The 15,743-nt window shown below is 38.6% G+C and overlaps 1 protein-coding gene across 2 annotated transcripts; it reads right to left on the reverse strand.

Moving 5' to 3' along the window:
- Nucleotides 1-247: 247 nt before the first annotated feature.
- fbxo18 (F-box DNA helicase 1) lies at nt 248-15,466 on the reverse strand. Of its 2 annotated transcripts, XM_060889159.1 has the most exons (21): nt 15,151-15,466; nt 14,492-14,653; nt 12,131-12,678; nt 11,915-12,045; nt 8,727-8,862; nt 7,798-7,988; nt 7,648-7,722; nt 7,440-7,531; nt 7,142-7,310; nt 6,839-7,058; nt 6,046-6,133; nt 5,704-5,790; nt 5,455-5,591; nt 5,185-5,281; nt 4,942-5,105; nt 4,765-4,840; nt 4,292-4,495; nt 4,011-4,133; nt 3,129-3,241; nt 2,076-2,210; nt 248-1,969 (listed from the first exon to the last, which is right to left on the reverse strand). In XM_060889159.1, the coding sequence occupies exons 1-21, from the start codon at nt 15,167-15,169 to the stop codon at nt 1,802-1,804; spliced, it is 3,135 nt and encodes a 1,044-aa protein (XP_060745142.1). In that variant the 5' UTR covers nt 15,170-15,466; the 3' UTR covers nt 248-1,801. The 2 variants fall into 2 exon arrangements, with proteins under 2 accessions (XP_060745142.1, XP_060745143.1); XM_060889160.1 differs by lacking the exons at nt 14,492-14,653; nt 15,151-15,466 and adding an exon at nt 13,789-13,806.
- Nucleotides 15,467-15,743: the final 277 nt, after the last annotated feature.

Genomic DNA, 15,743 nt, shown 5'->3' on the forward strand with positions numbered 1-15,743 from the left:
AAGGCTCCGAGTGATTCACACACACACACAACACAATTCAGATTAAAGTTCCAGTAACAATCAGTGGGTTTCTTTGTCGTCTCAGATTCGGAAATAAAGGTACAAAACACTACTTTTTCTAGTTGTTTAAGCAACAAGGAAGTTCTGTACCTTTATTTCTATCAGAGGTGTTGTCCAATAGGTGATTTTAAACTCTACGTCCCTGAAAATCAACTAAAAAGAAAAAAATCCCCCTGTAGAATGTAAAGACATTATTTAGTCTTTTATTCCAAATCAGATAAAGGTTGTGGTCTTTACACACCTGCAATATCAGGGTCAGTTGCAGAAGATTGTTCCCAACGTAGTATCTCAGGGGTAAAAGCTTTGCATGTTACTCATTGGAAGTTTGCAGATTTGAATCCCTGCACTCCCAAGATGCTACTGGGTAAAGACTCTTACACCTCAACTTCTCAGTTGTAAGGTGCTTTAAATAAAAGCAACAGCGACATGAAAATCCTTTGAGGTTTCAAATGTATTTTTCATAGTAAAAATTATAAATAAGTTCCAGATGGAAATGAACATAATTTTATGCCAACAACACATTTGTTTTTAAGTACAACTTTTTAAACAAAATAAAAAAAAAAAAAAAACAGGTAACACTGTACAAAGTGTATAGTGCAAAAGGCTGTAAAGCACTGATATGACATTCAGGTCATAAAAGGTCCACTGTCCACTGAAAAAGGCTCACCTTAATACTAGAAAAAATATTACTCTGTTCCTCTAGAAGACACACATCAGCTTCATACACAAGAGAAATTCTAAAGGAGGAGTGAGAAACAAAATTCAATGCAGTGGCATAATCCAGTGATCCAACAGCAGGTTGGAATGTGAGTGTATTCCAGACTGATGTGAATATTTCCTGGGAAAGATGAAGATTACAACAGTGTGAGACAGGAAAGCAATGCACTGGTAGCGTCCTGCTCCAGGCAACGTCAACATTCCTGCAGCAAGATCAAAGATTTTTTATTTTTTTTTTCAGTGAAAGTATTTCTCTGATCGGGCTTCAACAAAGTGCCTGTGTCTTTATATTTTCACTATACAATCACGTGTATTATTTTCTCCATAAGTTTTCCTGATGGTGTTTTGCTAAATAACTTTTGAATCCATTTTGAATCTTTATCCATTTGGTTTATATCTTCACGAAATTTCTTGTTGGTGTTCTTCGTTCAGAGGGCGCCAAAACTTCTGCACGCCGCTGTAATATCGAACCGCTTCGCAAATAAGTGTGCGCTTCACTGTGGGCTCAAATTTTTAAAGTACAGAACAACACCATTGTTGAACGCATTAACCCACTACACATGTGACACCTCTAAATCACTGCAAGTACAGCTTTGTACATTTGTACATAAACACTGACTGGAAATTTAAAATTGCATACATAAAAATACCAGCTGCCTTAATGTGGATTGTAGCATTTAGACACACAAACACAAAGAAAATGTACAATCAGTTTAAACCTGCGTACACTGTGCATGCATGTGCGTACACACACACACACACACGTTTGAATTTTGTTTTCCCTTAATAATAAAAACCTTAATTAAAAAACTGAATGAAAAACTTGAACATTAAAATGTGAAAGATGCAAAAAAATAAAAATAAAAAATCAGGAAGGGGGCCAACACTTTTTCACACCACTGTGTGTATACACACACACACACACACACACACATGTATGTATATACACATGTATATACACACACACACACACACACAGTTGACCATTTACATATCCACAGTGTACAATAGTATGTTTGTCCTGTTAGAGCAGAGCCAGCAGCATGGCGATGTTAACAGGCAGCTCGGGTCGCTCCTCTGTGTAATGCATAGACTTGACTGTCTCAGGTGGAGAGAGAAGATAAGCTACAGGACCTACACGCTGTTCCACACACGTAGCACAGAGAACACCACCTTCCTCTGCAGTGTCCATCTGAAACACACACACACACAGAGATTATGGCAACTACATGTGCATGAATGAATCCCAGTGCACAATGAAGAATCCCATAAAGAAGGACATTTGAACTGGGACATACGTATCGAATAGGGAGTTTGTGCATGCTGAGTTGTGACTCTGTAGTGATGAGATTGGGACACTCTCTGGTGCTGCATCGGCGATGCAGATCCTTATTTACAAGCGTACTGCTCAGCTCAAACCTCAGAAAGTATTCCTACAGCCAGAGACATAAAAATATACATCAGAATAGATTTTGATGGAAATGCAAATGTACAAACGAACCATAGTGTAATGGTGCAAATAGCAACAGTGCGCTTCGAGCTTTCTCTGTAACATCATCAAGACAAAATGGTAATGATTGTTAATAACAGCTTTAAATGTACAATAAATATGTTCATTAGTAAATTAAAAAGAAATTGGTCAGAAGCTGATAGATAAGAGGAATAACACAATTCAGAACATGCTTATATTGGGAAATAATCTAGTTTAAATTGGATAAAAGTAACTAAGGTTTGTGTCAGAACACATTACACCACAGTCATTGATAATCTTTCTACAACAACATCGAGTTTCATTCCTAATATAAATTTCAGTATTAAATCCAGTTGTTATGTTCTCTGCCTTTCTCAAAAGTCTTTGTCTAACAGACAATTTTAATAGGAAATAAAAAAAATTTTCAAATTCAAATTTGACTTCTCTCTCTCACACTCACACACACACACACACACACACACACACACAATTACATGTAGTTAAATGCTTTTCACTACTGTACTTTTTATATAAAAGTAATCACAAGGTAATAAAAATAGTCAGATACAATAGAAAAAAGCAGTTAAAAAATAGAATTAACTGTGAATGAACTATAAAATAGAATACATAAGGAAGTATATGGGGGGAAAAAATGAGAGTATGGAATACTTTTTTTTTAAAGCATATGAAATACAGTGACTGATATGAATGAAATGAATATAGTATGGTTGGTTATATATTGTTATAAATGTTCAATGTAGGTTAAATTACAGAACCCAAAACTTCGTCTTTAAGGGTGCCAAGATTTATGGAGTTGAAACATACATACACTGTAAAGTTTCATTGGGGTTCCAGATGAAATCAAGGACAAGCTACTCACCCCTGCAAGTGTGAGGATGTTGCTGACACTCTTGGTGATGTACAGCGCTCTCTTAGCTCGAGTCACGGCCACGTACAGCAGGTTCCACTCATCTGCGTCAGCTGTTTTAATACCTACAGACAGACAGAGGGTTTTACTGCACGTGTCTATTTAACCCTTTCTTCTAAAATGATTCCTTCACCAAATGCAAATGTACAGAAAGCAGCTTTTGTCTATGAGTGAAGTAACTGACAATATTTTGTTTTCTCCATCATGATGACAAAAAAAAATACAAACATTCTGCAAGTAGCTGTATCATACAATACATGACCGTCAAGAACTATCGAAGGATTTTAGGAAACTAAATATTCAAAAACAAATCCTAAATCCAAGCAGCACGAACCTTAATAAACGGTTCACAACAGCCGCCGTTTTATTCAGTGGATCTTTTATAAATCACTGGTATTCAAGGAATAAAACGGATTGCATATTATTTTTACATTTTTTCTTATAGCAGAATGTCCAGAAGTGTTTTATTTGTTTTATTTATAATTGCTCTTATACCATATCAATTTCCCAACTATTACATTTTGATTTAATTAAAGAACTATTAGAGACCATCAAAATTCATTTGACTTTTTATCCCTCTTTTAAAGCTAACGAGAAAAGCAAATGCATAGCTTGTCATGTTACTGAGAAATTTTAAAGTGGATTAAAGGCTTCGCTGTGGCTAAAAACTAGAGCTAATGCATTAATATTAACTTGTTTTACCACCTTGTTTACCAATCAGGTTTGATCATTTAGTATTCTATCACTACAAGAGGTACAAGACTAATTAGATGTGCAGTGTTGTCTTAACACACACACACACACACACACACAAAATTAAAAAGCAGTATGAACCTGGGTTAATGTTCATCCTCTGCAGGTTGTGTCTGGAACAAGGCACTTTTATGAAGTCATCCATCACCACCACCGTGTCAAACTCCAGACCCTTAGATTTATGCACCGTGCCTATGATATAGTCTACAAAACAAAGACAAGACAAAGGCATCTACCTAAAACTAGATGTATAAGCATTTAACTAATTTCACCAAACCATCAGTAGACTAAGTGAGATTTGAGGAAATCACACACACTCTGCACTTATCATTCAGTTAACGATAACCGAGTGTGTTTCTAACCTGCGCAGTTCGGCTTGCTCTGAGCACAGTTGTAGATCCGATCCACCAGCTCTGGAATGCGCATGTTATATTTCTCCACCACTGACAGCTTGGCTTCCAGCTCCCGGTCTTCTGTGTGTGTGGCATACTTCTTTAGGCCTGCGTAACCACCCAGCTTCTCGCTACAGAAACTCCGAATAAATGAGTCCTTAATCCACATACGCTCTGAAGGTAAAGAGACGCATTGTCAGTCCGTGATCTCATGAACTAATATCTATGTATTTACTGAAGGAGAATTCAAAGCAAATGTAAATGACACAAAGTACAAGATCATGGACACTATTTGGACACAAACCATATCAATGGCACAAATTCAAGTATCAAGTAATCTTGAACCTCCATCTTTCCTTTGTTTTTTTTTTTTATTATTATTATTATTTATTTATTTTTTACAAAAAATAGAAGTCCTAATAACTGTGCTCTAAAGAGCTCACCGTTCCTACGTTTGTCCTCTGGCTGCATCAGAATCCAGATATCCAGGATTTTCTTCAACCCAAAATTGTCAACACCCTAAAAAACAAGAAGAAACGTTTTCTACAACAATTCAGTCAGTGACTTCACAAGAATACAGGTAATCGGTTTATAGATAATACAACATCATGAGAACTCACACCGACAATGTGGATCTTGCAGTTAGGGTTAACGTCGGTGAGCCGCACCGCTTCACTGAACACGGTTACGTTACAGCGGCACAAAATGGCCACCTTTCCTCCAACCTGTGTACGTGCCAGTCTTATGTTGTCCAGAGTCTCATTGTCCTCACCTCTCACCATGCCTGAAGAAACACTGTTTAATTAACGCACTTCGATATTAAATGTACGTGTGCTACGTGTAATGCCGTGTGTTAAACCTACCCTCCTGTCGTCCACCAACCAAAATTTTTTTCACCTTTTTGCAGACATCTAGGACCGTCGCACCGACGTAGGCGATCTCAGAGCCGAATCTAAAACTCTTTAATAAAAGGAAAGGAAAAAAAAAAAAAAAAACATTAGAGCTTAAAGACGTACAAAGTTTCGAATAACAAATAGATTTAATATTATATTGTATGGGTTCAATTCTACTGAAGCATTCCTTAAGGGAAAACATACAAGTTTAAGCTTGTGTGTGTGTGTGTGTGTGTATACCTGTGTTAGGTAGTAAAGATGTGTGTGTGATACAGTATGTAAAGCATTGACAGCTCCTCTGAAGGTGTATATCTGCTGATGGGGATCTCCAACCAGGATCTTTCCACAAGACTGAGAAAGCATGATGTCCATGATGACTGAAGAAAAGCAGAATCGTACAGATAAAGTGCCTAATGGTTAACTCTCAGGTCAACTCTGAAACTCTCAGGTAAACTCTCTCTAACCGTCTGAAAAAAACACACAAATTACCTGGAGTGCAGTCCTGAGCTTCGTCTATGAAAATCAAATCATAGTCTTTGAGTTCAGGCTTCTGTAGCTGCCACAGTTTGAGGTAACCTGTATAAACAAATGTACATTATATATAAACAATGGGTCAAAGATTAGAATGTTTTATTTATTAATGAACAAAAAAGTCCCAAAAAACAAGTTAGTTCCTTATAATGATCAATTTTTTTCTGCAAAAGGGTGTGACCCTGGTCTACTAAAATTCCACAAGGTTAGATGCAATGACATAGCGATGACTTTTTGGTCAGTAGCTTAAGCATAAATCCACCTTTGCTCAGTGTAAAGTGAAGAATGTATTAAATCTACCATCATGGGTTATGTGGTGCGCTGCTTCTTTGGTGGGTTTCAGCTCGGTCATTTTCTTCCAAATGTTTTGTGCGTCAAGTGCAAACTCCTAGAAAGAGACACGCACAGCTAAAGATAACAAAAGTTGCAGGTTGTTGTGTCTAAGGAAAGATTCATGTATGAGTAGCTGTATCAAAAACAGTGAAGGGGATTATGGGTATAACAGTGGTGCCATTAAGCACATCTCCAAAAGTGTGCATTGGGTAATTCGGTTATATTGAGCTTTAAGTAAACCGTGAATGATTGAGCAGGGAAGTGTATTGTGGAGTGTTGGGATTCTAAAGAAGCCCCTACACAAACTAGGCTAGAACTAAAATACAGCAGTTTAAGATATTAAGAGTAGAGTAAGGCTTTCTTCTGTTTTGGTACACACAACACTGCCCCCTAATGCTGCCCCATCATGTTCACGCATCCGTTCATTCTTTTTCAACTGCTTAATCCTGGTCAAAGTCACATTGGATCTAGAACGTAGTTTGGGAATTCTGAGCGTGAAGTGGGAATACAGCCCGGATTGGATGCTGGTTCTTTGTGGGTCGCCATGTTGGCACACATTCCCACCTTAATGTAAACAAAACATAAACATGAAGGAATCCCACACAGACATGTGATCCTGTGTGCTCAGCAGTAAATCAGAGACCCTGGAGCTGTGAGGCATCAACATTACCCACTGGCCACCGTGTCCACGTTAGGTGCAAGAATTTTGGAAGATGTGTGTCTGTGTCTATATGAATGTATAACCTGGATATCTGCACACCTTCTTTTTGTATTCGGTTGGACACTCCTCACGTCCGTTGGTATTCTTGTAGCGTTCAGGGACGTGCTGTGGGCCAATATGCTCGTCCGTGGAGGAACAATAGTTGTTGATGGTTTCTGTTACGACCTTGGCGTTGACAAAGCCACCGTGGCCCGCAGGAAGCACCCAGGCTACTGTGAATGGTTTCAGACTACTACATAGCTTACTCAAATTTTTGTACCTTAAAAAAAAAAAAAAAAAAAAAGCATAAATGGAGACTTTCTTTCAGCCTAAACTATTTGAAACGGATTTAAGAACACTGACCTGCGTCCGATAGCTTGGTAGGCCATAGAGTGTATGGTCCTGCATTCTACATTAACAGGGAAACTGCGTTTGGCCTGCATGGCCACAGACTTGTTAAAGGAAATGTAGAGGAAGCGCAAATGAGGCCTTTGTTCTGCGTACTTCACCAGAGTCGTTGTCTTTCCAGTACCTGAAACATCAAAAGACCATCATTACAAGACCAACAATGATATCAGCATTTACAGTATTCACATGATGTACTGTATGCACGGTAACTGGTGATAAAGCATGCAATTAGTTTAACTTTAATGGCTTTTACCAGCAAAAGCTATGATTTTGACAATGTGGTGTCTCTGGATGTTGTGATTGAGGATCTGCTGCTGTTCATGAGTGATGTATATCTGCTTTTCCCTGCGCACAGAGACAGTGAGGTGAAGAAAGCAGAAGTTACATTTAACATTTTCATCTAATGACCTCAGTTTTAAATAGCTAAAATATTTAAAGTAGGTGTTAAAACGGCCCCGTACCTGCCGTCACCGTGACTCAGAGGCGGAGGTGCGTTCTCCATTAGATGCAACACATAAAAAATATTGTAATGCCACCTGAGTGATGGAAAAGACACATAAAGGATACTTAAAATACAATTTTTTTTTGGCTTTATTTGACGTTGTTTTCACCTGTTAGTGATGTTAATGTTAGTGTTCCTCATGGCGAGGAGCAGTGTAGCCATGGCCCATAGGAACTCCGAGATCATGTCCGGAGTCAGTAAACAGCCAGAGGTTCGTAAACGAGTCACCAGGTCCAGGACATCATTCACTCCATCTGCAAGGATCAGCATCAGAGCCATAGCAGACCAGGGGTTTGGTCCCTACAATACACCATTTTCAAATAATTATTTTTCTACTCATCGACAATCTGATATCAAAATACTATATTGATAATACCTGTACGGCTTTACTTACATAATGTGTAACTCTTGATAAGTTTCTGTGAGGTAAAGTTTACTGATCATTTTTGGAAGGAGCCTCTAGTATCAGTGTTTTTAACAATTACAGGCAATTCTGTAACTTTAGGCTATCTGACATGGGTCATTTCTTAGAAAGTGTCTTGATAAGATGCTTACTAATTTTAACAGAGATTACTAATCCTAAATGTTTGTAGCTCATATAATCTAAGTGTTATGTATATGTAACATTCAGCGTAACTAGAAAGAGATAAAAAGTATAATAAGTTTTTCAATCAATTTAAAAAAACCTTTGTCAAATTGTTGTGGTATAAGATTAGGATGTGTTTGCTGTCAGATCAAAAAGATAAACAGTTGAATTAACTTGAATTTAAAAACGTGCTTCGGTATGTGGCAGCCTAGTGGGTAACGTGTTGGGCTACTGACTGGAAGGTTGTGAGTTTAAACCCGAGCCAAGCTGCCATTGCTGGTCCCCTGAGCAAGTCCCTTAACCCTCTATAGCTCAGCTGTATAAAATGAGATTAAATGTAAGTCACGCTGGATAAGGGCGTCTGCCAGATACTTTAAATGTAAATGAAGACAACACAATCTTACCCCAAATGTGTCGTACAAAAAATAAAACATACAAAAATTGCTACATACTCCATCGATCGTCTCCATGTCTGGCAGCCTGTGCTTGATGCAGGCCTCTGCCTGGGCATAGAGCCGATGTCCTTTCACACACCGCAAAACATCTTCAACGTTCACCCATCTGCTGTGTTTAAACTGTGCCATGTACCTGTAATGACAGCAGCTCAGTTTAAACTGCTGCAGTGCAATTCCAACATATTAGATAAGTAGCAAACCTGCCACTTTATTATGTGTTTACATGATACAATCCAACCCTCTGTCATAAGAATCATGGAGCCTATCCTGGGGGATCTGAGGACATGGCACGGGACACCTTAGACAGGGTGCCTACCACACACACACACACACACACACAATGGACAATCTAGAGATGCTGAACATCCTACAGCACGTTTATGGACTGAGAGAGGAAACCTTTGAGATACAGCGAGAGCATGTAAAATCAATGCATGCAGGTTGGAGGCAGGAATCCTCCAACCTCGAAGGTGCGTTGCAAAAGTTTTCACCACTATGCCATCCTATCTCCTGTAGCTAGCGTTGAAATAATCGTTTTATTATATACTACTTCTACTTTCTGCTTTTTCCCCGTTAGGGGTCGCCACAGCAAATCATCAGTTTTCACCTAACTCTATCCTCGGCATCCTCTACTCTCACACCAATTACCTTTATGTCCTCATTTAACACATCCATATATCTCATCTGTGGTCTTCTTCTTTAACCTCTTACCTGGCAGCTCCGTCTCCAACATACTTCTACCAATATAACCATCTCCCTCCTCTGTACATGTCCAAACCATCTCAATCTAGTCTCTCTGTCCCCAAAACAGCCAACATGAGCTGTCTCTCTGATGTGCTCGTTCCTAATCCTGTCCATCCTCGTCAATCCTAAAGAGAACCTCAACATCCTCATTGCTGCTACCTCCATCTCTGTCTCATGTCCTTTTCCTCACAGCTACAGTCTCTAACCCCTACAGCAGAGCTGCTCTCACTACTGTCTTCTACACCTTCCCTTTGATTCTTGCTGACACTCTTCTGTCACACAACACTCTTGAATTGTTTAATTATATAAATGTGAACAATTTGCTTTAGTCTTTAATACAGGACAAAATTCCAGCAGCTTTTTCAAATAAACTTATATCTGCATCGAAGTAGGGTTGCACTAGGGTGCACTTAAATTTGTCCCTGATACAGTCTGTACCATCACCTAAAAGGGTTTTCCCTTTATGAAAGACCCATTAGAAAGCTGAGATCATTATTGGAAATAATCCTTGAGAGACCACTGACGTATTTAACGGTATTTTTACATTTAGTTTGACTTTAAACAATCTAAGTTGAACCCGGCTGTCCTGGTAACCTCCGAACCTGCATCATCTTCAGTCCTCTCCAGACGTTCAAGTGGACCAGAAAAGCACTACAGTGTCTCAGGGGAAGGACTTTTAGGTGCTTAAATGCTACGCAAAAACAACATGCTTCACGTTAAAGAACTTGCTGGAAGACTGAGCAAGGCAAAAAGAAGCCATGTGTGAACTACGTCATGATCTGACAGAGCAAAAGTCAGTAATACTGGCAGAAGTTGCACCGTCGTTTTGCACATACTGTACAATATTCCATTCGTTTTGCACATACTGTACAATATTTCAGTCCTTTTGCACATACTGTACAATATTCAGTCCTTTTGCACATACTGTACAATATTCAGTCCTTTTGCACATACTGTACAATATTCAGTCCTTTTGCACATACTGTACAATATTTCCGTCATTTTGCACATACTGTACAATATTTCCATTCGTTTTGCACATACTGTACAATATTTCAGTCATTTTGCACATACTGTACAATATTTCAGTCATTTTGCACATACTGTACAATATTCAGTCGTTTTGCACATACTGTACAATATTTCATTCGTTTTGCACATACTGTACAATATTTCATTCGTTTTGCACATACTGTACAATATTTCATTCGTTTTGCACATACTGTACAATATTTCATTCGTTTTGCACATACTGTACAATATTTCAGTCATTTTGCTGTTTTTGCACAAATCCTATACATTATCTCAGGGACCTGCTGTTAAGAAACTGTGTTCATTCTAGTATTACTGCAGGCAATATTGTCTGAACTTACAGTATTTACATACAGTATTTACACTGGTCGGTCGGCGCTGTTTCTGTTTATGTCTTTTGTATATTGTATTTTTTGTATTGTCTTGTAATTTTTGTCCTGCACTGTCTTTTCTCCTGCACTGTCTTTTTGTCTTGTCCTGCACTGTTTGCACCAGGTTGCACAGTTGCACTTTATGTGGCTAAGACTACTTACTAAGTCCTTAGCCCTGTCTTTGTTTTATGTAGCACCACAAACCTGGAGAAACTTTGTCTCATTTCACTGTGTACTGCAACAGCTATATATGGTTGAAATGACAATAAAAGCTTCTTGACTTGATTTGAATTCCTGAGTTCAAACAGGACAGAAGGATCTTTCTTTAAAAAAAAAAAATTGATGTGATCTGGCTGACAGTAAAAAAAAAAAACTATTCTTACTAGGATGATTATTTAAGCATTAAGCCTTAAATTAAGCAAATGTTTTTAGTTCATCTGAACAAGCACAGAACAAGCAGATATGTGGAAATACTGACAAAATTGAGCAACATAAAGAGCAAGACAAAAGCATGTCAAGTCTCCTGCTTACCTCCTTGCTGTCAAACATAACCAGGGAAAATAAAGACTCGGACACAAAGAATAGTTTTTCCTTGTGATTTGTGGACATGCTCTACAGTGACCCTGTGGAAGTTTACAGAGGTTGTAAAAGTGCTACATGAAAAACATTAGCAGAATAAAACGCTATTTAACTGTCTATTGCTAGACAGTTTGTTCCCTTACTCTGTATTAATGCATTACTTACTGTAGCTAGCTAGCTGGCCTTATGTTAGTACATTAGCTACAGCTTCTCAGCATAATCGATTAGGATTCCAGGAAACAAATAATTGGGACTGGGCATCACACCCGGAAGTTTTACTTGCCTGGTTGTTTAGCTAATAAGTTTATTATTTGTCCACCCAGGGTTGGTCCACATGAATAGCTTTTCTCCTGCTCTTTACAGGAGCTTTATGAGTCCTGAGCTTTTCATTAAAGTAGATTTTTTTGAGAGAGCTGCTTAGAAAATACAATTTTCTTCAGGGTGTCTTCTAAACCTTACCTCACCATGTTCAGCACACAGAGATCATCCTTTCTGACAATGCCGTTGTCTTCAACGAGGGATTTCAGCTGCTTCACTGCCATTTCCTCCAGCTTCTGGTATCTGTAGTACAACTTCTTCCATGGCAGAAACTAGAGCAGAAAGGACAGTCCAAATTCCTGATGTCACTTAATAATTAAAGTTCTGAATTTTACGTACGAGGTAAAGGAAACAGACCTGGCTGTTCATGACAATGTCTCTCCAGTGCCGACACACCAGACTGACATGGCGGTAAAGATCATCTGCTGGGAGCTGTGCAAAAATAACACTCAGGAGCTCTCCAGGCAAGTCCTGAATGTGACCCTGAGGCTCCAGTAGCATCTGATTCAATCCCAGCAACCCATAATGGGCATCAGGGAGGCTTTGCACATCATACTCTTCGTCTTCTTTTTCCTCCTTTTTCACGTATCCGTTATGAAAGCTGGAGTGAGATGGAGGAGAAGCCCAACTGCTGCATCCGGCTCCCATCACCTCCTCCTCATTCTCCTCTTTCTTAACAGAACAAATGCCTGTCTCAAACTCCTCATCATCCACAAACATCTCTTCAGTAATGCCTTCCATGAACTCCGTCACGTCATGCTGCACCTCTTCCTTCTCTTTCGGGACAGTGTGACAGTTCAGTCCAGGCTCCATCTTCACCGAGTTGCCTTTTTGCGGGCTGCTGCTCAGGACCCCGGCAGAGGGAAAGAAACCTGTAATGGCTCTCTGTTGTCGGCCATCAGACACTTAAAATGCAAAACAGAAAAAAACACAAGCACAAGAGTCCTAATTCAAGATCAGTTCGAAATATACAAATAATACACAGTGTGAATACAAATTCAGACAAATAATTTCCAGGGAATTATAGAACACAAAATCAACATGGCCACGTTGATCCTGTACAGGAGAAAATCTAAAGGTACCTCAAACACTCATTTACACACCTAAAAACAATTTTTGTTTTTTTTTCTGCTCAGAGCTCTGGACTGAAAAATCAAACCCTAAACCCTGTGAGCAAAAACAGTACTTGCCGTCTAACATTTACAGTCTTTAAAATATCATGTATATGTATGTTTCAAAGTACTGGCCTACTTTGAGCCGTCTCTAAGGACATTTCTTAAGCCATGACAGAGCAAGGATGCAGTCTTGGCTGTGGTGCAAACAAAATGTAAAAACAAAGAGGCTAACGACAGTAACAATAGAAATGGGAGTATGAGTGGAAACAAGAGAAACACTGATCCATTTTACAAGGTCAAATGATGACACTCATGATTTCTCAACCGCATTTCTTGAGGATCAATGCTATACTTGTCAGAGTAACAGGAACTTTTTCCTCCTTATTTGTCTCATTATTGACCTCTATGAAGAGGATTATCTGTTCTACAGTCTGGGTTGTGTTCAACCATGGTGGTGTTTAGGGTTGGGTATCAAAAGAAATTTTCCGGTTCCGATTCCGGTTCCAGTTCAGGCTTACGATTCCCGGTTCTGATTCAGATTCCATAATAAAAGAAATGTGAAAAATAATGCACAATACTTAAACAATTCTATTTGTGTTTATTAATCACTCTTTAAATATTTTAAACAGAGCATTTCAATTCATATCAATTTAAATTTAAATAAATCCAACATCAAATTTAACATCCAGAATTACAACTTAGCAAAACAGTTAGCAATTTTTCTGAAGAAACATTAACATGTCTGCTTTCTCTGGGAGAAGAAGAGACCTTTCCTGGCTTATTGTATCTCCAGCTGTGGAGAAAACCCTCTCAGAGGGGGGAGATTTGCTTCATTGTTGTAGCTTTGGAAATAAATCCAAACTTTAGACTTTTTTTAGACATGTTTAACACAAAGCGTACCTCAGCACAGCAGCGCGAGTGACTGATTTCTGTGGTAAGCTGCGTTAATTTGGTTGCGTAACTGTAAAACAATGAATATACATGAGGTTAGACATGGCTATTTAAAGTAACCGCTCCCAGCGCTTTGCCCGTCATCGAATCGGAACCGCGTTTGGAACCGAAACTTAAAAATTCCGCGCGGTTCCGGTTCCTGTTAAAAAAACAGAACCGGTTCTGAATAAGAACCGTTTCTCGGTTCCAAACCCTAGTGGTGTTACTGGTATAAAAAAGTTATACATCAGGTCAAAGTAACGAATAAGCAAATAAAATGAGAGTAATGAGGCAAAGGAATCAGATTTGAGTCAGACAAACGGGACAAAAACAAGTAAATATGGGAATGTGGCAGCTTAGTGGGTAAGGTGTTGGACTACTGACTGGTTCGAATCCCAGGTCCACCAAGCTGCCCATGCCGGGCCCCTGAGCAAGGCCCTTAAACCTCAATTGCTCAGATGTATGTATTTACCGTCCTGCACTCATCTTTGTACAACTGCGTAAAATGAAATGTACAAAAAATGAAATGTACTCCGTATGTCGTCTTTGCGTACTGTTACACGATGAACCATGGACCTGGAGAAATATTTCGTTCACCTGTGTATACAACATAAAGAAACGATAACCTACATCCGATCATGGCGTAGTATGCGTACGTGGTACGATACGGTACCTATTCGTTTCCTTTTAGTCTGTGTCATAGGTTGAAGGCCTTTATTAGGGTCTTCATGATGGAGGTTCACGATAAAAGGTTGTGTGATTGCTGGACTTCCTGTGAGGCTTTGGGTTAAACTGCTGCACTCTGTTGCACTCAGGTGCCTCCGCTTGGCCTTCCCTACGTCACCAGAGAAACATCAGCAAACAGTGTCATCAAATTAGGAATAAAACATACCGGGCTGTGCTGTTAGAGAAAACTAATCAACCAACATTACAACCCAACAGCATGAAGTGTATTATTTCTCTTTAAACAATCATAAATACACATACCAGTGAGCCACTAGCTAAATGAATTAAACATAAGATAAACACACAGATTAATGTCCACTGCTATTTGTTTACCATTTACACAAATTCTATTGTAGAAATTCAACACATATAAATGTAAAATTTTAACCAACGTCAATTTAAACAAATTTGTTAATAGTTTGTTAATAGCAAGAACGTCTAATATTATAACGTCTAATGTTAATCTTAAACATTCGCATGATATTATATAACCTTTGTATAACATAAAACTTTTTGTACTATGTTGATTAGCTTCTGTAAAGCTGCCTTGAGACAAAATCAGCTATTAAACCGCTATACAAATACATTTCAGTTGAATTAAAGAACCTTTTGAGGACGTCTCCATAGCTGAAGAAATCTTGCAGAAATATTACAAAATTGAAAACGCTGCAATTTTATATTCCATTATTATTACGTTCATTCAAAAGCTAGCTAGTTAGCAGCTTGCTAAGATAAACAGCTAGCTAGCAAAACAACTCTCCTCAGAACAAAGTTTGCAAACATCCGGATTTCAAAATAAAAGCCTTAATTCGAGCCTCGACGATTAAATGCCTTTCTAACCGAATTACACAAAGAAATGCGTATTAACACCGAATTAGATTTCCCATTTTATCGTCATTGTAATGTTCCCCCTGTTTATAATCCTTTACAGCTGAAAGTGAGAGCACTAGATGGCAGCAGCTAATGAGGTTATAGACACTATAGGAAGTAATTTTGGATAATATGACGTCACAATATTTTTTTGTTTGTTTTTTATGCCGTCATCGAAGTTTTATCATTTTTACTCGGGGAATTAATTATCATTTCATCATAGTTTCTTTTCCAGTACCGTGCAGTCTCACACGTATCACAACTGACACTAATCGAGTCATATGAAACGATATGGAAGCTAAGATTGGGGTTAAAAGCTGTTAAAGTAA

Source organism: Tachysurus vachellii, chromosome 16 (genome assembly GCF_030014155.1).
Source record: "Tachysurus vachellii isolate PV-2020 chromosome 16, HZAU_Pvac_v1, whole genome shotgun sequence".
In the NCBI taxonomy this organism is placed as follows: domain Eukaryota; kingdom Metazoa; phylum Chordata; class Actinopteri; order Siluriformes; family Bagridae; genus Tachysurus; species Tachysurus vachellii.